Raw genomic sequence first — 22,610 nt, forward strand, 5'->3', positions numbered from 1 at the left:
CTTATTTTTCATTTTCAACAGATTTATAATTTATGTGCTTTATAAAATTGTTAACCTCTTTTGGGTGCATCCTTTGCTTTCGTATATTTTTATTTATTATATTTCGTTTGATAAAAGTTGTATTACCATTATTTTTTTTATAAAATATGATGATAAACTATCACAAATTGCAAGCATTGCAAATTACAACATGTGGAAGTGTTAATATAAATAATCCGTGATAGCAAATAATATAAGGAATGTATACACATGCATATTCCGTTAAATACCAAGGCATTAACGCTTGCTAGATCTTTGAAATGCTTTTTTTTTATTATCATTTTTTATCATGCCTACAAAGCATGTTACAAAAAAATATAAAAAAATCATATAAATAATGAATGAAGTAATTAAATTATTTATATGAATATTTTTTATAAATGTATAGCTTATTAATAATTGTGAATATTATATGTGCCCATCCTATTTGCTAATCTCTCGAAAATATTATGCCTAGCTTGTGATAAATAATTAACCATAGGCTTTTTATTTTTATTAAATTATTTTAGGGTAAAATATAGAGAGAAAATATATATTCATATGTTTTATTTTTATTTTTCACATCTTATTTTTTTTAATTAATTTTTTGATCAATTTCGATATACCCCCATAATAGCAAACCAGATCGACAACAATATACCAGCATATCACGGGCGCAAGCAATATATCACCTATCCACCTATCCACTATTCAGATATAAAGTATATATTGTGCATCTATATATACCTCCAAAAACCTGATCGTCCGTTTGTCGAGCCTATTGCCATTACATGATGAAGGATAATGACAAAAATGAATATGGAACCTTTCCAATAACTATAAATGAAAATTATGGAGGTAAATTTGGCGATTTTCAATATAAAAAAATTTATAGGGCTTTATATGAGAAGGCGGTATTAGGATTTTTATTTTTATCATGGTATGGATTAAATGTTATTTATAATGTTGAAAATAAAAAAGTATTGAATATTACAAATTTACCATGGACAGCTAGCTGTGCTCAATTATTTGTTGGATGGTTATTTATACTAACATATTGGGGTACTGGATATAAAAAAATTCCAAAAATTTTTTCATATGATATATTTTTTAAAAACATAACAATTCAAAGTGTGTGCCATATTATGGTTCATTCAGGAGCAATCATATCTATGTCATCAACATCTGTTTCATTTACACATGTTATTAAAGCATGCGAGCCAGTGTTCACTGCTATATTATCTATAATACTATTGAAGCAGTATTTTAAATTTAGTAAATATGTTTGTCTTGTAATTATTGTTGGAGGTGTTATATGTGCCAGTGCTAAAGAAATTAATTTTACTATCTTTGCTTTTATTTCGGCACTAATATCAAATTTTGGATCTTCTTTAAGGGCAATATATGTAAAAAAAATGATGTTAAATAAATCATCAATTGGCGAGAATTTAACAGGACCAAATATTTATGCATTGATAACAATTTTTTCTGCATTAATATCTTTACCATTTGTTTTTATATTTGAAGGAAAACAATTATATAGATTTATTACAGAATTTGATACTACACAATCAAAACATACATTACAAGAAGTATATGTAAGATTATTTTTAAGTGGTGTATGGTATTATCTAAATAATGAATTTGCATTTATGTGTTTAGAGAGAGTTAATCAAGTTACACATGCTGTTGCCAATTCATTAAAAAGAATTGTTATAATTGTTTCTTCAATTATTATATTCAAAACACATGTTACTTTTCTTGGTGCTGCTGGATCAGCTACTACAATTATCGGAGCATTCTTATACTCTATTGTTTAAAATATTTTTCAGAAATCGTGGAAAGGTATCAAGTACATTCAAAACGACACAGTTTCCGAAATACATATACTTTTTATGGCCTTTTTTAAATAAAAAGTTTTATCAAATAACATGAGTTTAAATTGTTCCCCATCAAATTGTATAGCTAATTTGGCATATGTTTTCAGATAGAATTATATATTTTTTTTTTGTGGCAATAGATCCTTTATTGTATTTTTACAAATATATAAAACTTCAGAGCGGATATAAATAGACACATTTAAAAAAACAATAAAGGAAAAATAAATAAAATTATTTCCTGGGGAATATATTTATTTTTTTTTGAAAAGAGTTACCACAATAATGCTAATGCATTCATTGTCTATACATTTTTAATATACAAATGCAAAGAAATGAAGAGTAATAAAAAATATATGTATAATGCATATACCTATGCACAACTGCATAAGTTAAAAAAAAAATGAAAATAACAGGCATATGCATATATAATTACATATAGATATCTCTTATATTTTGCATTTTTTAAAGTTTTATAATTGTATTTTGTCGAAATTTTTTAAAAGTTATATTCGAAGTTTTCCTTTTTTTAAGTCTACCATATGAGTAGTGCATATTCATATGTATTTTATACTATTGGCATATATAAATTATTTATTTCGTTTTTATATTTTATAAAATTATGTTATTATTTTTTATTCTCAACATTTTTTTTTAAAAAAAAGGAAAACTATAAATATATAAAAACACTTTATACATATATTAGAGTTTTAATCATATTTTTTTCAAAAATTATTTTACATATATTTTTTATATCATTTTTGTATGTACATATGCAAAGAAATATTTGCACAATTATATGTACGTAAATGTAGGACAAATAAAAAAAATAGTGGGATATAGAAAAAAAAAAAATATATTTGATACTTTTTTAATTTTCGCAAAGACATATTAATAAATATATGATGAAAATATTGTCTTTTTCCTTACCTAAATAATATCATATAAATTAAAATTATCATTATTGTTATATTCTACATATTATTACTAATTCCTTTTTCATCTCCTACTAAGCACACACAATAAAATATACACACAAAAAAAATATACATACATATATATATTAAGTACGCTTTTAAATATGTATAGGGACAAATACCAGCCCAAAATATTGTCACTCTTGTTGAGCGCGGGGTAATTTAATAATATAGCGGTAGCAGTATATGTAGTTATTATTGTCTTGATACTCTAGGCATTACTTTTTATTTGATAAGTGTAAATTTTATAATAAATAAAAAAGTTATGTAGAAAACATGGAAATAGTTAAAAGCCAAACAAAAATATGTACCTTATAATAGTTTTAGTGTAAAAAAATGTGCACACAGGTTGTCCTCTTTTCACATTAACAAGTTAATAAAAATATGCAATTTTGCCTGACTTGTTAATAAAAAATGAATAAACAGACATAGTATAACATTTTTTGGAATTTTCTTTTATAAAATTTGTCTTTCCTTTTATAATCAGCTCTAAGCCCTTAGAAATATGGAAAATGAAAACAAAAAAGGGATGTGTTAGAAAGGTTTTAGACGATGCAATAAAATTAAGTTCTATAGAAATACTATCTGAAAATACGTCTGACTCGTACATATACACAGCACCAGGAAAATACAATTCGCTAGCTATTAGTTTGCCTATTCTTGTTTTAATCGTTAAAAATGTAATATTTATTTTTTTATACTTATTTGAAAATTTCCTTCGTTTTTTGCATATAATCATTATAATTTATGCTATGAAAAATTAGTTACATAAGTATCACCAATATTATTGCATGTTCATAAAAAATATATGTATATGCATAAATATACCTGAACAAAATAGGTCAAAATTTGAAATTTTTTTTTACTTAGATGAATAAATATTTCTCATTTAGAATAAGTATAATGGACAACAAAAGGTGCCGAAGGACCTTTCGAATTTCGAATTTTCAGGTGAAAAAAAATAAACCAGTGAACAACCATTACAATTGAAAACATATATATACATTATTGAACTCAGATTAGTATAATATGCATATGTGGATAGACATAATAATTTTCAAACTATTGCATATTCTCTTTATTTAATTTGTTAAAAAAAACGTAGACTGTTACAAGGCTTTCAAATAAATGGTGTACTATGCCTATGGTATTAAACGAAGGATGGAATATTCTCCAAATAAATTTAAGTGACTACACTGAAAAAGCATTCAAAACAAAGTATGTTGAAACAATAGAATTACAAATTAATGCAAGTATAAGGATTCGATGTATATATTTTTGTGATAGAATTTATAATAATGAAGAATTAAAGGATGAATTTAAAATATTTTCAAAAAAAAAAGAAAAAATTGTATATATTCCCCCTCAAAATTTAATCAAAACATTAAAAAAAAATACTATCAAAAATGCAGTCAAAGAAACAATATCAAAAAAAGAAAACGAACAAGAGAATCAAGACGAAAATAATACATCAGAAATTGAAAAAATAAAAGACACACCTTTAGATCATGCAGAAGAAGGAGATTCCACTGTTAATGTAGATCAAACAGTGATGGAAACAGATCCCACTGAAAATAAAATTAAAGAAACCGAATCAGATTTAAAAAGGGAAGATGATCAAAATATTTCAGAAAATTTTGAAAAAGAGGACAAAAATCATGATTATATGGATATGGCTGAAGGTTTAGAAAATTATACTGATAAAGTTGAAGATATAGATATGACTATTAAAAATGATGAAGATGGTCATTCTTTATCAAAAATAATTGAACCATTTGATGAAGAAGAAAATAACGATACTGTGGATCCAAACACAACATTATTAATAGAAGGAAATGATAATGAAACAGATATTAATAACTTGACAGAAATTAAAAACATTGAAATGGATTTGAGCAATGTCTTATATGATGATCCGAATTACGACACTTACAATAATGATGACATTTAAGGTTCCCACATAAAAGGAAACAAAATAAAATTTACATATAACTTCCAACTCATGGAGCAAATAAAATAGTCAAAGCGTAAATGCCCCCCTTATGTGGTTATTCCTTTTTTCGCTTTTAAATTTAAAAGTATACGTATTTCTTCTATATTTTAGCATACACATTTTGTGGTGAAATAGGCACCACCTTTAAAGTCTTAATTAAAATATCAAAAAAACTAAAAAACTAAAACAATAACAAAAAAAATATGCATAAGTATATGCACACCATTCACCAGTTCCAGCTAATCACAATTACGCTCTATCAGTGCATAATTGGGATATGGAAAATTGATGAATTAATATAAAATTATTGACAAAAAAAATTAATAAATCGGAAAGAACGATAACAAATTTGTTTACAATATATTGTAATCAATATAAATCTATGATCAGGTCATGTAAAAGATGAACAAAATTAAATCCATTTATTAAACACAAATGGGTTTTGTTATAATTGAAAAGAGGGTATGATAAAAATGGAGAACCATTATACATAGTATATATATCTGTACTTATAAACATGTGATTACTGATTGTGCTTCGGTTTTGATTTTTATTTAATACAAGGTTTAATTTGATTATATTGTCTAAACATAAATGTATTTCAATGGTTAAATAATTCAATACAGGTTTTAACAAACTGTTAATATTTGTGATTAATGAATTATTTATTAACATTTTAATAGGATAACTACGTACTGTAGATATATCATATGGTGCATAATTTGATTTGGCTAGCTTTAAAAAATCTTTTTCTTTTTTTAATTTAATAAAATATAAGTTTTTCTTAAAATGAATAGCATTTACTAATATTGGTTTTTCTATTAAAAGTTTTGAAACAAAAATAAGAGCATTTTTTAGCATATTCATATTTTTTTTCATATTATATTTATAATTTAAAATTAATTGTTCAATTTCTTCTTGCTGTTCATATAATTTTTTTAAATAATTCATATGTTTTTTTTTTTTTAAAATATTTATAGCTAGCTGGATAGCTATATTTCTCCATTTGACTTTAAAAAAGGTATTTTTGTCATAAGTATTTTGAATCATAACTAAATATTCTTGATCATATTTTGATTTTTCAATTTGATCATATTTAAATTTTTTAATATATAAATTAGGAGGAAATTCTTCAAAAAAATCAACATATATCATTTCGTCAGACACAAATATATCAATAACTTTGTTAATCAGGTGTACCAAATTTATTTCATCTTGTTCTTGTAATGAAACATAATATGTTTTAAGTTCTTTTAATTTTAATAATAAATTATTAGTATCATCACAATCTTCAAAGAGTGGACAATTTTTAAAACACTCTGATATTATATATACATTATCTTTTTTACAATTATAGCTATGTATAAAAGAAAATATATATTCGCTATTTTCAATACACCCGCTTTTTCGATATGCCATATATTGTGGCATTGGTATTCTTGTAAATTGACATATACTCATATTTTTTTCTGTCAACAAAAATCGACTGTCTATTTTAAAATTATATATTAACTTACATTTTATGAAAAATTCTATTTCAATCTCATCAAAGATTAATTTTGTATTTTTTTTTCGTCTACTATAGTTCCCATTTTGTGTGTCATTATTTATGGGCTTAAAATATTTTATTTCCTTCTCCACAGTTGTATGTTGATTTAAACTATTTGTGTTTTTGTTTATTTCTATGGCTCTTTGTTTATCTTCCTTCTCTACATTGTCTTTTCCCTTTTTTGGCTTCTTTATAAGATTATATAATAAGTTTGTTTTTTCTTTCATTATGCTTGTCAATGGTGCATTATTTTTAATTGGGTCGACTGGTAATGCTTCCCGTTCTTTATTCGAAGGGATGCCACGGTTTTTCTCGTTACACAATACATTTTGTATATCATTAATTTCGCCTTGTGCAATTTTATTATCAGCATTTCTTTCGGTCGATCTACCCTTTTCAGACTCCTTAACTGGTATATTATCTCTTTTATATTTGTAAAACAAGTTGGCAATTTTAATAATTGGGTCGTCAAAAGATAGTGCAATATAATTTTGGAAGCGGAAAAATAAATTAAAAATATGGCATAATTGAAATAATTTTAATTGGACAAAATATGGTTTAGTATCCAAATGGTAATGAAACAGATCAATATATAAATTAGCATATATATCATATTTTGTATTGCTTATAAATTTATTTAAAATATGTGTAAACGAGTTAAATGTGTTTTCATATATATATTTTACAGAAATAAAATTGTTTTTTAAATTATAACTATTTAAAGATTCAAATTTATTTAAATATAAAATTTGTATAAAATCGCAGATTCGATTACATGTTTTTACAATATGTATAGGAATAGAAGGATAATAATATTTTTCCGATATCTTTTGAATATTATTTAATATTGGTAATATAACAGCCATAAGTGTTAAATTAAAAAAAGGTAGATATACAACCATATTATCATTTACAAAATATATTTTATTTTTTTGTTTATTGTTTTCTTCTTTATTTATATTCTTCTCATATATACAAAAATATTTAAATAAATATTTTATAATAATTTTAAATATTTCTGGAAAATCTATTTTTTCAAATATTTTACATAATTCTTTAAATACCTGTACAAAATCTATTTCCACAAGAACATTCTTTTCTTCGTGTTTTATTTCATTTGTTTCTTCGCCATATACATATTGTCTTTTTTCTGTTTGAAAATGATCTCTTACATCTGTTTCGGTCATAAAGTGATTATTCATTATTGGCTTCCTACTACTAACAAGGTCATAATTATATATTTTTTTTTCATTTTCGTCATCATTGTTTCCTTTTATGAATTTTAAAAATTGGTTATTTTTCTCTTCATCTTCCATTTCAACAAACATTTTAATAGAATTTCTTGGTTTATTCTCTACTTTATTATTTTCATTTTTTAATTCTGTATGTTCTTCTATTTTGTTTTTCATATTTATTATAGCATCGTTATGAATATAATTTGGGTTCTCTACATTTTGATCACTTTGGTTATATGCATCTAAATGGTCAGAATTTATTTCATTAACTTTTCTTTGGGTATCATCTAAAAAAGAAACCTTTGGCAATTCATAATTGTGTAAGTTATCTGATGGAACCCTTTTCCTAGACATACCATCGAGTAATCTCACAAACGAATTCTTATTATTCATATTTGCTATAGAATTTGAAAAGGTTGACAAAATTTCATTTTTCATAAATAACATTCGAATTAGTGTAAAAAAAATTGATGTCTCTATTTTATATAAGGAGTCTATATGTAAACAATTTTTCATTTCTTCAATTCCAAGTTTTATTAAAAAAATTGTAAAAATATTAAGTATTCTTTTATTTCTTAAATCATAATATAAATCAAATATAAAAGAACATAGAATTTTGGTACTGTTTTGATAAAACTTATGTTTTTTCTTTATATCTGAGGCTGTATATTTTTTTTGTCTTTCATCGAAGGTATCATAATCGTATGCATGTCGTAGTGTGTCCATTGTATTTAAATTGGATCCAGTTTCTACTGTATAATCAAAATGTGTGTTACCTCTATTTTTTTCAAATACGATTTTTTTCAAATTCTTCACATTCTTATAATTATGTATAAGACACATAATAATTAAATATAATGGTTGTTGTTGCAATATGTAAATAAAATTTTCGACGCTTTTTCTATTTGAATCGAAAATATGAGTATTGTTCGTGTACATAATATTTGGCAACGGTTCTTTCATGTATGAAATATGAGATAAGATATAATTTTGTAAATTAATATATAAATCATTATATTTTTTTTCAAACTTTTGTAAATTTAATAAAAATTTCATATGCTTAGTATATAAATCAATTAAATCCTTTTCATAATTTTTTATATAATTTAAACTATTATTATATTCTTCGCTTTTTAATAATATTTGTATATATTCCCAATTTATAATATTTTCTAAATTTTGAACTTGAAATATAAATCGCTCAATCTGTTCTTCATAATAATTTTGATATACTAAATAATTATTAAAACGTTCTTTATTTATTATTTTTTTTTTTATCATATTTATTTCATTCCAATTTGTATAAATATTATATTTTTGTGAAAGCATATCTTCATTGTCTATTAGTCCTCCTTCATTTCCATATTCTTCTTCTTCATATCCAACCCATGTTTTTATAATATTAATCGGATTTTTTACATATACTAAATTTTTTAAACCGATACCTAAATGCCCATTTTTTGAATATCCCCATCCATATATATCATTATTAGACAGTTGAACAAAGCTTACATTTTTAAATGAATAAATCTGTTCGACAGTATGTTTTAAAAAATATGGAACTAAGGTTGGTGTGTCTATATGAGTTTCTTTTTGATTGTTATTTAAAATTTGAAAATAACTATTATCACCTAATCCAAATATTTTATTATCATATGTTAAAAATAAAACATGCTGATATTTTCCAACCATCATTTTTATATTACTTATTTGATTATATAATGTGAAACTTTTATAAAATATTTTATTTTTTACAAACTCACCACATATATAAATAAAACCATCAATTGATAATATTATACTATATGTTGATCCAGCTAATATATCTTTGATATATATTTCTTCATTTAGATTAATCTGTTTAGGATAACTTAAAATGGAAATATTTCCGCTAATACCCTTTTCAACGTTATCCTCTTTTTTGTATTCCATTTCATTTGGTATACCTAAGCGTCCATTATTTGTATTCCCACATACATATAATTCATTATTTTCAGTTAAAAATAAACTATGACTAGTTCCTAAAGAACATTTATATATTTTTTTTGATAAATTAATTTTTCGCGGTAATAATATAAACCCTTGTATATATTCATTACCTAGCCCAACTTTCCCACTTTCTGCATTACCCCATATATATAAATCACCACATTCAATTTGTTCTTCATTTTCATTATTTGAATAAAAATTATTATTAACAATACAGGCACTATGATCATATCCTGCATATATATTAATAACATTACTTAATGATTTTACATGTACAGGTTCATAAAAATCTTTTGTAATACCAACTCCTAATTGACTTTTATTATTTTTACCCCATCCATATACATACCCTAAATCGTTCAATGCCAATACATAATCATTACCACACACTATTTTAGCTATCTTATTTACACATATATTTATATTAATAGGAATATGATATTTTTTATTTAAATTATATTCTCCTGTTCCTAATTCTCCGTTTTTATTCCATCCTGATCCATATACTTTTCCATTCTCTATTAAAAATATACTAAAATAATCATTCCCATCTATTATTTTAGTTTTCGATTTTATTTTTAAACCAGTATTATCTATTTCTCCAAATAATGGTTCCTCATATTCATTATTCATATTTTGAAATAATTTTTTTGCTACCCCAATTTCATTAATAAGTGTTTTATTTAAATTGTAAAAATCGGTTATTACATCTTTAATATATATTTTTCCTCTTAATTCTTTTATATATACTACTTGCATATGTTTATCTTTTTTATAAAATGTGTTAATATATAAATGATTACTTCCAATTTTGTTTGCATCTAATTTGGGAGTACAACTATTGTAAAAATTTTCCAAATTGCCATTTCCAATTTCATTGTTTTTTTTTCGTTCCTCAACAATGTGTTCAATTACATTATCATCTGAATCTAAACTGCTATCTGTGTTGTCTAATATTATGTCATTGTTATTTATATTTTTATAATAGTTATTCCCAAACATAATCAAATCACCAACTAGTGTTATACCAAATGGTAAATAAGTAGATGCATGTACATAAATACATTTATAGTTTGTATTTATCTGTTTAGGTGTTTTACAAATGTATGTATTGTTCCCATTTTTTGAAATATTAAATGTTCCCCATATATAAACATCACCATTAATATTTAAAGCTATCGAATTAAAACATGAGGAACTTAACATAAATATTTTTTTATTAAAATTAAAAAATTCTATTTTTTTTGGATATAACAAGTCAGTATCATCTCCATGTCCTAATTTATAAAATTTACCACTACCCCATGTATAAACATTATAATCTGTATCTATACAACTAGAGTGTGACACACCTGCACATACAAATATTATCTTTCTTCTTTTTCGCAACTTATGTATTATTTGTGGTGTATTATAATTTTTTATATTTCCTAACCCCAATCGACCATTACCTCCAAAACCCCAACTATATATATCTCCATTTATTGTACATGCTAAACTGTGCTTACTTCCTGCTGAACAATGAATAACACAATTTTTTAAACAATCATAATTATTTTCTTTTGAATTATTGTAAAATTTATATTGATATGCATTACTTTCATTTTCATTTTTTAGCGACCGTTTTTCTAAATATATTCGAGTTGGTTCATAAACATTTGTATATGTTCCATTCCCAACACATCCAAAACTGTTTGATCCCCATCCATATAAAATACCATCTGTTGATATTGCCAATATGTGCATATCACCACAAGAAATATATTTTATTTTTGTATATTCAGGGAATCGTATTTTTATCGGAACTGGTGTAAACCAATCAGCTTTTTCTTCCTTTGTTTTATCATCCCGATTTATAACTTCATTTTTATTTTTACCAATTTTAATATCTCGTTTCGAATCTTTATCCATAGAATTTGTTGAATTACTATCCTGAGAATTTTCGTTTAGCTCAATATGGTTATCCTCTTTTTTGTTTTCAGAATTTTCACTTTTTCTATCGCTTGAAATTCGATCATAATCGAAACTCATCAAACTGCTGGCACTGCTAATGGATGATTCAACTCCTGCATTAATACCAAAAGCGTTAAGAACATTTTTGTTAATATATTTTCCTTTTTTTCCCTTTTCATTTTTCTGATTTATCTCCGATTTTGTATCGTCTATTATTTCTCTATGTTTTCTATAACCTAGCAACCCATTATTTCCTTTACCAAATGAATAAACAAAACATCCTTCATCATTTAAATTTTCTTTGACTAAAACATATGTTGAATAATGAGTACAACAAACTGAACAAGCTATAAAGTTTTCAAAAAAATCAACAACAGTTGGTTTTTCACAGTATCGTATATGTATACCAACTCCTAATTGGTTGCTACTATTCCCACCCCAACAATAGACACTTGGCTTTTTCTTTGAATATGCAATACATGCGTAATGATCTAACCCTGTACTTATTTTGGGATATAAGTTAAATATATATTTATTAACTTCATTAATGTCCTCTTCATTTTGATCGTACATTTTATAAGGTTGTATTTTTCATGTGAAAAAAATTTTAATTATGTGTTGTCTTTCATTTATTTTTTATTCCTTTACTCATTTTGATAGTTCACTGTTTGGTCGGTGTTTTTTTTGACATGTGTGTGTGTTTTTTTTAGCCTTTTAATTTTATTATTTCTTTTTTTTAATATTTATTTTTCTCTTTCGCAATACAACTATATATCTTAATTATGTTTAATCATATAAAATGTTATTTTGGGGAATGCAAAAATGTCAATTTAATTTGTATTTATATTATGAATAGACTTATATGAATGAATAAATAAAATTATAAATGTATATAACAAAATAATGATATAAAAAATATTTTAAAGACAGAACATTTACATTGGTCATATAATCAAAACAGCTATTCCTTGGTGTTTCAATATTGACATATACAAATATATAAACATATGAATGAAAAAATATGCACAATTGGACATATTATATATTCATTTTGAGGTTATTTAGTAAAAAAATATTCATAATAAAAAAAGTATATTTATATCCGTATATTTCCAATGATACACCTGTACAAAATTAGTTATATTTTGTGTATGCATTTTGTTGCAAATAATAGCAAGGTGATATAAAACAAATTTAAATAGATTATTAACATAATAAAACACTACAAATTTTGAATATGTATAAAATTTGTGGAGATAGAAAAGTATGGTAATGCTTAATGTGATTGGGTTTGAACTAATCATTTTATAATACTGTATATAAATATGAGGTTATTTTATATAAAGTATAAAAGTCCATTTACATTAGTTTATGGAAAAATACTGTTAATAAAAAAGTAAATGTGACTATAAAAATAAAATTATTCTTCATTTGTTCGGTCTTTTCTTCTCTTTTTCGTTCCATTCATCCTTTTTTTTTTCTTTTTTATAGCTATATTTTTCCAGCTAAAAAAAAAAATAATTTTCCGTTTTTATATGAACAGTATCAAATATATATGCACAATTAAGGTCATTTTTAGTTATTTTTTTTTTCAAATTTCTTTCAAAAATAATCAAATGTTTTATCGCTTTTTGCTTAAATAAAACATTATTTTCGTTTTTTCATTTCTCCATCATTTAAATTTGCATATGCATATATGTATTTATTTTTTGAGCCATTATAAATTATCTACTTTTCCAATGTTAAACTAATTATAAAATATATACAGCTCACCATTGAAAAAATATGACTAATAAGAAAAAAAAATGCCTAGCAAGGTAGGAAGAGTTAGGATGCCTGCTAATAACAGGCTGCCCGTTTCAGCTTCATTAAAAACCTCAGAAATTTGGAAAAAATCGGTTGGTTATGATCCATATGCTTCGGTAGAAGAATTAAATAGCAAAAATGAAACGAAAAATGAAGAAATAAATGAAAAGGCCCAACATTTATTTAATATTGCAAGAGTAACTGGTAATATATCCACCACAATTCCAGGGGCATGTACACGGTGCAATCATGTTGGTCATTTATCTTACCAATGTAGAAATTTTATAAACTTAGATGAATATGATATTAGAAATGACATGAAAGAAAATGAAGAAAATGAATTAAAAGAAAGAAAAAACTTAGGCCTCATAAGTAGTACGGATAGTGACAGTAGTAGTGATAGCGAAAGTGATGATAGCGACAGGGACGCAAAAAAACATAAAGAGAAAAGACGGAAGCGAAAGCATAAAGATCACAAGCATAGGAAGGACAAACATAAGAAACATCACAAGCATAAAAGTCGTGATGATAAAAAATATGATGATAAATTAATTAAAAAAAAAAAAGAAAAACACAAAAGTCACCACTATGATGAAAAAAAAGATAAAAAGAGCAAATACAGAGAAAGCGATAAGAAGCATAGAAGATCAAAAGAAAGATAAATAACGACTGAGAATATGTAGAAATTTTACAATGTATGAAAGATAAAATAAAAATTTTTTCAAAACCATCCAATAGTGGAAAAATATTTTAACATATATACACACCTAAATTTGAATTATCTCAAATATAAACATCATAATTTGTTTAGTTAAAAAAGAATGGCATAAAATGTAGATAATAATTAGAAAAATCTGCATTAAGTCTTTAAAATATTCCATTTTTACCTATTTTATTTATATTGTATTATTATTTGTTTTTTACCTCTTTATTTCATTGATCTATATTGATTGATAATATATCATGATTAAAATATGACATATTTGCATGATTTATTTATCCCATTTTTTTGTGAATTGCTTATATTTTCAATGTTATATAATTATATAATAATTATTATAACTACTTTATTATCTTATACCCTTGTTTTTAACTTCAAAAATGAAAAAAAATACAAATTTTGTTATTAAAAATACAATTAACAGATTGAGAAAAATGAAAATTTCAAGGTATTTCTCTAATTTGGTTGTTCGTTGTTTTGTTTTATTTTTAGATTAAAAAATAGACAAAATTGATTTAAGTTTTTATATACAACTTTGTAGTACATAATGCTAACTCTTTTATATTAACCTTGTTATTGTTTTGCACACATAAAAGTGCCTTTTTTTACATTGCCTGGTCAGGTAAAAAGCTTAAAAAATGAAAAATGGCTAGCAAAAAAAAAAATAATAAAAACACACACATACAACATATATAATGATATTGTAAACAAGCAAGCTAAAAGGGATGCTTTTGCCACTGTTTTTTCCCAACCCCAATAAATAGATATATAACAAAAAAGAGTTGAAGGCATACGAAGGTGACCAAATAGGTAAATAAATAAATATGCATATACATATTCGTGTGGCAAAAACAAAACAGAATGAGGGCCTACATATTTGGTGACATGTTTGGAGAAATAACCTTAAGGTAGTAAAGGATATATAATGTAAAGGAAACGAACATAATTTTTTTCATTCTTTATTAAAAATTTTGGAGAAAAAAATATATAGTAACAACAAATTAGTAGTAAAAATTGTATGAACAATAGCCGAAGGAATAATATAATGATGATAGTGGTAATGTAACAATAAAATATTTAAACAAATTTATAATAATTTCTCAAAATTTTCAAAATTGAAAGAATATCATAAAAATATACTTACGGGATTTATGTAATCCTAATATATATAAATGTATACATAATATATTTTTTTATATCATGAATAAAATACATAAAAATAACCCTAACCCCTGAAAATATAATAAAATGTGTGAAGCATAAGCAACAAAAGATATTTAATCTATCTTTTTCCTTTATTATGTTAAAATAGTTAAAATTTATGTTTATAAAAATTGGCAAAATTGTAAAATTTCATGATTAAATGGTATATATAAATCGTATTAGTATATTATAAATGTTACGTAACATATTAAAAAATATTGCATATATATATAATCATACTATGTACTCGCTCTGAAATGATAAAACTTTTATAAACTTATTAAAAAAAAATTCATATTAAAATGGAAATCCCAAAATAGTGATATATTTATTTTATATTTTTTATACATTTTTTAAGTTTACTTTTTTTTATTTTTTAACATTCTTTTATTTTCATTTTTTTTTGTTTTTTTATATTATAGAGGTAATGTAAAGGCTCATTACCCCACCTAAAAAGAATGAGTAGCGATTCTGAAGACTATTATTATAAGATAAACAATGATAATAATAGTAGTAGAAAAAAAAGAAAAGAAATCGACGAAGGTCGACTAAAAAAAAGTAAGAGGCACTATGATGAAACAGATAGTAGAAAGGACAATGATTATAGTAAGGAAAAACATAGAGAGAAAATAAAAGATTATGAAAAAGAAATATATAATCGTCATAAAAAAAATAAATATAATGATTATGAAGAAAGAGAACGAAAAAATTATTATGATAGACGAAGTATCGAATCATACAAAAGTAGCCATGCAAAAAGTTATGAAAAAAAAAAATATGATGAAAAAGACAAATATGAGTCGAAAAAAGGTGAAAGGGAAAAAAAACGTCATAAAAAAGATGAAGATGAAAGTGATGAAGAACTGAAATATAATAAAAGAGAAAATTATGAAAAAATTAAAAAAAAAGAAAAAAAAAATCATCGTTATACATCTAGTAGTGATGAAAGTTATAGAAAAAAAGAAAAACATCGTGATAAAAAAAGGAGCCATGGAAGGAGCAGAAGTAATGTAATGGATAATGACACCGATAGAGATAGTGAAGGTAAGCCTTCACATAAAGACAAGGAAAAGGTCTGTGAAAAAGAAGCAAAGAATGAGATGACGAACGAAACAAAGAGCGGATTTAAAATCGTTGATACAACAAAACCAATAACAGAGAGTAAAAATCTCAGCCGATTAGAAAGGCTAAAATTATTTGCCCAAAAACTAAAATGGGGAAGCACTGAAAATATAAAAAAGGGAACCAAATTTACACTTAATGCTCCAAAAGCAAAAGGAGTAAATAAACAGGTTAACTTAGATATATTCATGGAAAATGATATCGAAGAAGAAGAGGAAGAAGATGAGAAAAAAACGAACTTAGTAGATGCACGCATTGAAAGGGAAGCCGAAATAGCAGAAGAGGCAGACGAGGCAGAAGAAGATGGGGGCGATCCATTGGAAATATTTATGAAAAATATAGAAAAAGAAAATTTAGAAAATCAAGAAATATATACAAATAAAACAATAACTCTTGATGAAATTTATAGCTATGATATGAACAAACACAAATATGAAGATGCAATTTGTGCTCCAGTTGGAAATGATGAAAAAAATGACGAGACAAAAAATGTCAATTCTCAAATTAATAAACCCGAATTAGAGAATGATAAAGGAGGAAACGAAGGGGATGACGAAATGGACGATGAGGAAAATGAAAAAGAGGAAGACGATTTTTACAAAATGTTTATTGAAACACTTAAGAAAAAAACAGAAGAAGATAAAAAAAAGAAAGAAGAAGAAGAAGAAAAGGAAAGAATAAAAAATGAAGAAAAAGAACAAAATGAATTAGATGATTCTTCTATAAATTTAAGTGAAGATAGTGAATATAATTGTGAAACAAATACTTTAAAAAAAAAAATTAATAAAAAGTTATTACAAGTAAATCATGATGAAATTGATTATTTACCTATTAAGAAAAATGTTTATGTACAAGTTAGTGAAATTACAAATATGACAGATAAGGATGTTGAAATGTTTCGAAAAAATAATGGGAACATAGTTGTAAGAGGGAAAAATTGTCCTCGACCTATTCAATATTTTTATCAATGTGGTTTACCTGGAAAAATTTTAAATATATTAGAAAAAAAAAATTTTAAAAAAATGTTTAGTATACAAATGCAAGCAATACCAGCATTAATGTGTGGTCGAGATATAATTGCAATAGCCGAAACTGGTAGTGGGAAAACAATATCTTATTTATTCCCCTTAATTAGGCATGTATTGCATCAAGACAAATTAAGAAACAATGATGGTCCCATTGGGATTATACTTACTCCTACTAGAGAATTAAGTATTCAAGTTAAGAATGAGGCAAGTATATATTGTAAGGCTGTTGATTTAAAAATATTAGCAGTTTATGGTGGATCGAATATTGGTGCACAATTAAATGTGTTAAAAAAAGGTGTCGAGATAATTGTCGGAACCCCTGGAAGAATAATTGATATATTAACAATAAGTAATAGTAAAGTTACAAATTTGAACAGAGCATCTTTTATCGTTTTAGATGAAGCAGACAGGTTATTAGATCTCGGATTTGAATCACAAATTCATAGTATTTTAAATAACTGCAGAAAAGATAAACAAACTGCTATGATATCTGCAACATTTCCTAATTATATTCAAAATTTAGCAAAAAAATTATTATATAAACCTATAGAAATAATAGTAGGAGAAAAAGGAAAAACGAATAATAATATATATCAATTTGTTGAAGTTTTAGAAGAACAAAAAAAATTATTTCGTTTATTGAAACTGCTAGGAGAATGGATTAAATATGGGCTTATTTTAATATTTGTTAATAAACAGTTAGAAGCGGATTTATTATATTTAGAATTATTTAAATATGAATATAAAACATTAGTGTTACATGGTGGGCAAGATCAATCCGATAGAGAACATACATTAAAAAGTTTTAAAGACGAACAAAATAAAATATTAATTGCAACATCTGTTATGGCTAGAGGAATTGATATTAAAAATATTATTTTAGTAATTAATTATGAATGCCCAGATCATATTGAAGATTATATACATAAAATTGGAAGAACAGGTAGATCGAATAATATAGGATATGCCTATACTTTCATTACTCCAACTGAGCATACAAAAGCTTATGATATTTATAATTTAATTAAAAATAATATATATTATATAAACAAAACGATAGATATTCCCATTGAGTTAGAGCAAATGGTTAACGAATATATGAACAGTAAAATAGCAGCAAAGGATGGAAATAAACTTAATCCATCTAATGGTGCTTCCAATTCTGCTACTACTAATTCAATAGCTTATCATGGAGGGGATAAGAAAAAAGGATATAAAGGAAAGGGATTTAAATTCACACCAAATGAAAAATCAAGAATGCAGATGGATAAAGATTTAGCAAAAAAAGAACTTGGATTAGTAGAAGAGAAAAATGAAGATGAGGATAGAGAAGCAGGATATACATCCGATATGGAAAATGACGGAAAACTAAATTCGAATACAATTAATAAAACAGAGAATAGTACCCAAACCCATGAAGGAAAGAAAATGAAAAATATACCCGGATCAGCTAAAGCACAAAAAAATAATGAAACAAATATATCACCACAAGCAAATCTTAAACAAATAGAATTAGAAATTCAAAGAATAAAAATGGATGATACTATGAATTTATCATTAAAGGCAAAAAAAATAAATGAACTAATGAAAGCTCATAATTTTATTGAGTTACAACAAAATAGTTATAAAACAGTGGATAGTACAAATGATGAAGAGATTGATAAAATGGCAGAAATGGAAAGTTTAAAATTAACGGAACATATTAAAGATCCAAAAGAAAAACAATTAGTGTTCCAAAAAACGAAAGAAGATATTAAAAAAAAATTAATAAATAATAAAGCTCAAATTGAATCAAGAAATGAAAGTATACAAAGAAATATGCTCTTAAATGCTATAAGAACAAAAAATATGAAAAAATATTCACCATTTTTACCTCATACATATGTAACTGAAGATAATACTATTTTAGAAGAATTTTATATTAATGATTATCCTCAGCATGTGCGTTTAAAAATTTCTAATAGAGATGTCTTGGCACGGATACAAGATATGTCTGGAGCCATGTGTCAAATTAAAGGACAATATTCTAACCCTTCACAACCAAATAAAACGAACTTTATATTGGATCATAAATTGTTACATATTGAAATTACTGCCCCTACTTATAATCAAGTACAAATTGCTCGAACAGAATTAACTTCTCTTCTTAACATGTTCATGCAAAAATGTAACATAAAAAATCAAAAACCAAGTGCAGGGGGATACGCCGCATTTCGGTGAAAATTATTTTTTTTTACAGAAAATTTATGTGTTCCCTACGTATGTATGTGTCATACGTTTTGAACGCAACTCACCATTTCTTGTGATGGAATTAATGCCTATTTTAAATGGCATCATTTTGTAAATTTCCATTTTTTTTTTTTTCTTATTTATTTATTACCCTTTTTTGAGTTCATTTGTTCTACACCTTTTTATAAACAATTAAAAAAATTGAACTTTTTGTTTTTAATCCATATGATTGATTTTTTAATTTGTGCTCTTGTAGCATAATTTGACAAAATTGTATAAAAAATATTCAATTAAGGTTATTCATGTTTAAATTAAAAAAGTATAAAGCATTGAAAATATGAAGAAATGACGAAATTTACAATAGAACAAAAAAAACAGCAAAATGCGTACGCATTGCATGAATTTTTCTTTTACATGAAAATAGGATAAGAACAAAAACAAACAAATTGAAACGCATGAGCAAGGTAATATGCAATTTTGCATGAACAATGCATAAATATATTAGCTAAAAATAATTTTTTTTATAATTATTAAAAAAAACTGAGCATACGCCAAATGCATATATCGCCATACTTTTGTTACGCCATCCGTATGAACGTGAGGGTGTAGGAAAAAAGTGTAACAGTCAATGCACACACTTTTTCAATTATAGCTGTAAAAAAAATACATAAATTATATGCATGTTCATATCATTTTTCATATGAAATAGCTAGTTAGCTAGCTAAAATTGACAAAAGAAAAATATTTACCTTGCATAGTAATACATTTTTTTTTTGTAAAAATTATTCTTCAAATTCTTGTGTATTCATTTTGTCGTATATTCCTCCTTCATCTTTGTCTATAGGATTATCAGTTGAGTCAAAAGTATTAGAGTTATCATCCATGCTATGATCAAAGCTACTAATACTTTGATCATCTTCCATATTATCCATTGAAGAGATCATATCACTGTCCATGCCACCATGTTGGTTCATATTTATTTCATTTTTATTTTCTCCGTTTGACATATTTAGTGCATTTCTTGGACTAAAATTACGTCTATCATCAAGAAATATTAAATCTCCTTTATTATAAGATAAAACAATTTCAGTTATTTGTCTTGGCTGATTATTTAATTCATTCCCAAACCATTTTCTTGTATGTAGGGATCCTTGTATATATACTCTTCTTCCTTTTCTTAAATATTTATCAATTAAATCTACTATATTTTGATCATATACAACAACTCTATGCCAATCTGTTTTTGATTTTAATTCATTCGTATTTCTATCTCTCCAAAATTCATTTGTTGCTAAGCTGAATGTTGCTACTTTGTCACCACCATTTAATATTTTTATATCAGGTTCACAACCAACTCTTCCAATTAATGTTATTTTATTTAATGACTTTTCACTCATAGGTGGTCTATTATTATAAAATCTTTTATTATTATTTTCATAATTAAAATCATTTTGCATATTTATTTTTAAATTATTTACTTTCCTACTAGTTGTCCTCTTATTTGAAACGCCGCTAAATGTGTGAATTTTAAGATTGCCTATATATCCCCATACTTTAAGAATGTTAGTTAAATATATTATGCTTAGCAAGAATATAAGTTTCATTATTTGATCATACGATTATCACAAGCTATACTATAACACATGTATATAATACTGTATATGGAAATGCTCCAATATCACTTTATATTTATTTTATTCCTACCAGGTATAGTAAAAAAAAAAAAAACACAAAACCAATAAAATAATGAATAAGCAAGGAATAAAACGAAATATACGAACTTAAATTTTCATTATTCCATAATCCTTATGTTATTTTGTTCATATTTTTAAAAAACAGAAAAAATAAAGGATAGTAAATATATATATATCATACATAAGTGCCTGTTTTTATAATTATTATATTATCAATTTAAACTAAATATTTATGGAATTAGCTAAAACCTATTTTTTCTTTTAACCATCACTTTTTGTTTATATATACATTTTTTAGTTCACTATCCCTACTTATATTTATGCACATATATATAGGCATTTTTATTCTTCATTTTTTAAATACAATTTTTGTTTTTATTTATTTCACCATTTTTTACCTTATCAAAGAATTAAAATGAGAAACGAAAATTAAAAAAGAAAATGGCTTTTTCTCATTTTCAATAATAATAATAATAATATAATTGGGAGCATATTTTATTTGAGGTTCCTCATGGTATACTAAAAAGCATACCCCAAGCTAGCCATTATATATATTATAATTATTTCGTTTTTACCTCCTATTTTATTTTGAAAAATTGAAAATATAAAGGATAGGGTCACAAGCATATTTTTCACATAGTAAGCCATGCTTATATGTATTATAATTAGATAGGTTCGCATACATTTTATTTATTCAAAGTCCCCAATAGGTTGGTACCTCCCATATAATAGTATACAAAGTTGTGTGCATGAAAAGTAGGAGATCATATATGGCTATTTTAAGAGAAGCATAGCCAAAATAGCATTCAATTTGTTCATATATAATTGGTTCGTTATATTATAACAATTTTTCTACATATGTCAAACAAAATTCAAATTATATACAAACCTGAACGACTGCAAACAAGTGCAGGCCGTTTTTTCGAAAAATGCACAAGTTATATATACTATATATATGTAAATTGCTTTGTTCCTTCCTATATGGCCAAATGGTATGAAGTAATTACGAACAAAATTGTCAATACTCTTTGTCTTTACAAACTGGGTATATCAATTTAGTATATACAATAGTACATGTAGCATGAATAGATTTTTTATACTAGGAAATATTTATACGAATTAAATACAATATAGCTGTTATAGATTAGTAGAACAATTGTAATCACTATTTTTATAATGTTGTTTTTGTTTTGTTCATATATTTACATGCATTTAT

At 24.7% G+C, this 22,610-nt stretch overlaps 6 protein-coding genes across 6 annotated transcripts; 4 read left to right on the top strand and 2 right to left on the bottom strand.

Annotated features, from left to right (window-relative positions):
• Nucleotides 1–809: 809 nt before the first annotated feature.
• On the top strand, nt 810–1,838 carry PCHAS_1107600 (triose phosphate transporter, putative; the record flags this gene model as incomplete). Its single annotated transcript, XM_740885.2, has 1 exon — nt 810–1,838. One exon carries the CDS (start codon nt 810–812, stop codon nt 1,836–1,838), a length of 1,029 nt encoding a protein of 342 aa, XP_745978.2.
• Nucleotides 1,839–2,976: 1,138 nt separating this feature from the next.
• On the top strand, nt 2,977–4,823 carry PCHAS_1107700 (conserved protein, unknown function; the record flags this gene model as incomplete). The annotated part of the gene is made up of 4 exons (XM_016798536.1): nt 2,977–3,029; nt 3,360–3,552; nt 3,743–3,823; nt 3,978–4,823. 4 exons carry the CDS (start codon nt 2,977–2,979, stop codon nt 4,821–4,823), a joined length of 1,173 nt encoding a protein of 390 aa, XP_016653930.1.
• Nucleotides 4,824–5,234: 411 nt separating this feature from the next.
• On the bottom strand, nt 5,235–12,164 carry PCHAS_1107800 (guanidine nucleotide exchange factor, putative; the record flags this gene model as incomplete). The annotated part of the gene is made up of 1 exon (XM_740126.2): nt 5,235–12,164. The coding sequence occupies one exon, from the start codon at nt 12,162–12,164 to the stop codon at nt 5,235–5,237; it is 6,930 nt and encodes a 2,309-aa protein (XP_745219.2).
• A 1,232-nt stretch (nt 12,165–13,396) lies between these two features.
• On the top strand, nt 13,397–14,059 carry PCHAS_1107900 (conserved protein, unknown function; the record flags this gene model as incomplete). The annotated part of the gene is made up of 1 exon (XM_740127.1): nt 13,397–14,059. One exon carries the CDS (start codon nt 13,397–13,399, stop codon nt 14,057–14,059), a length of 663 nt encoding a protein of 220 aa, XP_745220.1.
• Nucleotides 14,060–15,779: 1,720 nt separating this feature from the next.
• On the top strand, nt 15,780–19,691 carry PCHAS_1108000 (pre-mRNA-processing ATP-dependent RNA helicase PRP5, putative; the record flags this gene model as incomplete). The annotated part of the gene is made up of 1 exon (XM_740493.2): nt 15,780–19,691. The coding sequence occupies one exon, from the start codon at nt 15,780–15,782 to the stop codon at nt 19,689–19,691; it is 3,912 nt and encodes a 1,303-aa protein (XP_745586.2).
• Nucleotides 19,692–20,482: 791 nt separating this feature from the next.
• On the bottom strand, nt 20,483–21,304 carry PCHAS_1108100 (single-stranded DNA-binding protein, putative; the record flags this gene model as incomplete). The annotated part of the gene is made up of 1 exon (XM_740494.2): nt 20,483–21,304. The coding sequence occupies one exon, from the start codon at nt 21,302–21,304 to the stop codon at nt 20,483–20,485; it is 822 nt and encodes a 273-aa protein (XP_745587.2).
• Nucleotides 21,305–22,610: the final 1,306 nt, after the last annotated feature.

The sequence above is a fragment of the Plasmodium chabaudi genome, assembly GCF_900002335.3.
Source record: "Plasmodium chabaudi chabaudi strain AS genome assembly, chromosome: 11".
Lineage (NCBI taxonomy): Eukaryota > Apicomplexa > Aconoidasida > Haemosporida > Plasmodiidae > Plasmodium > Plasmodium chabaudi.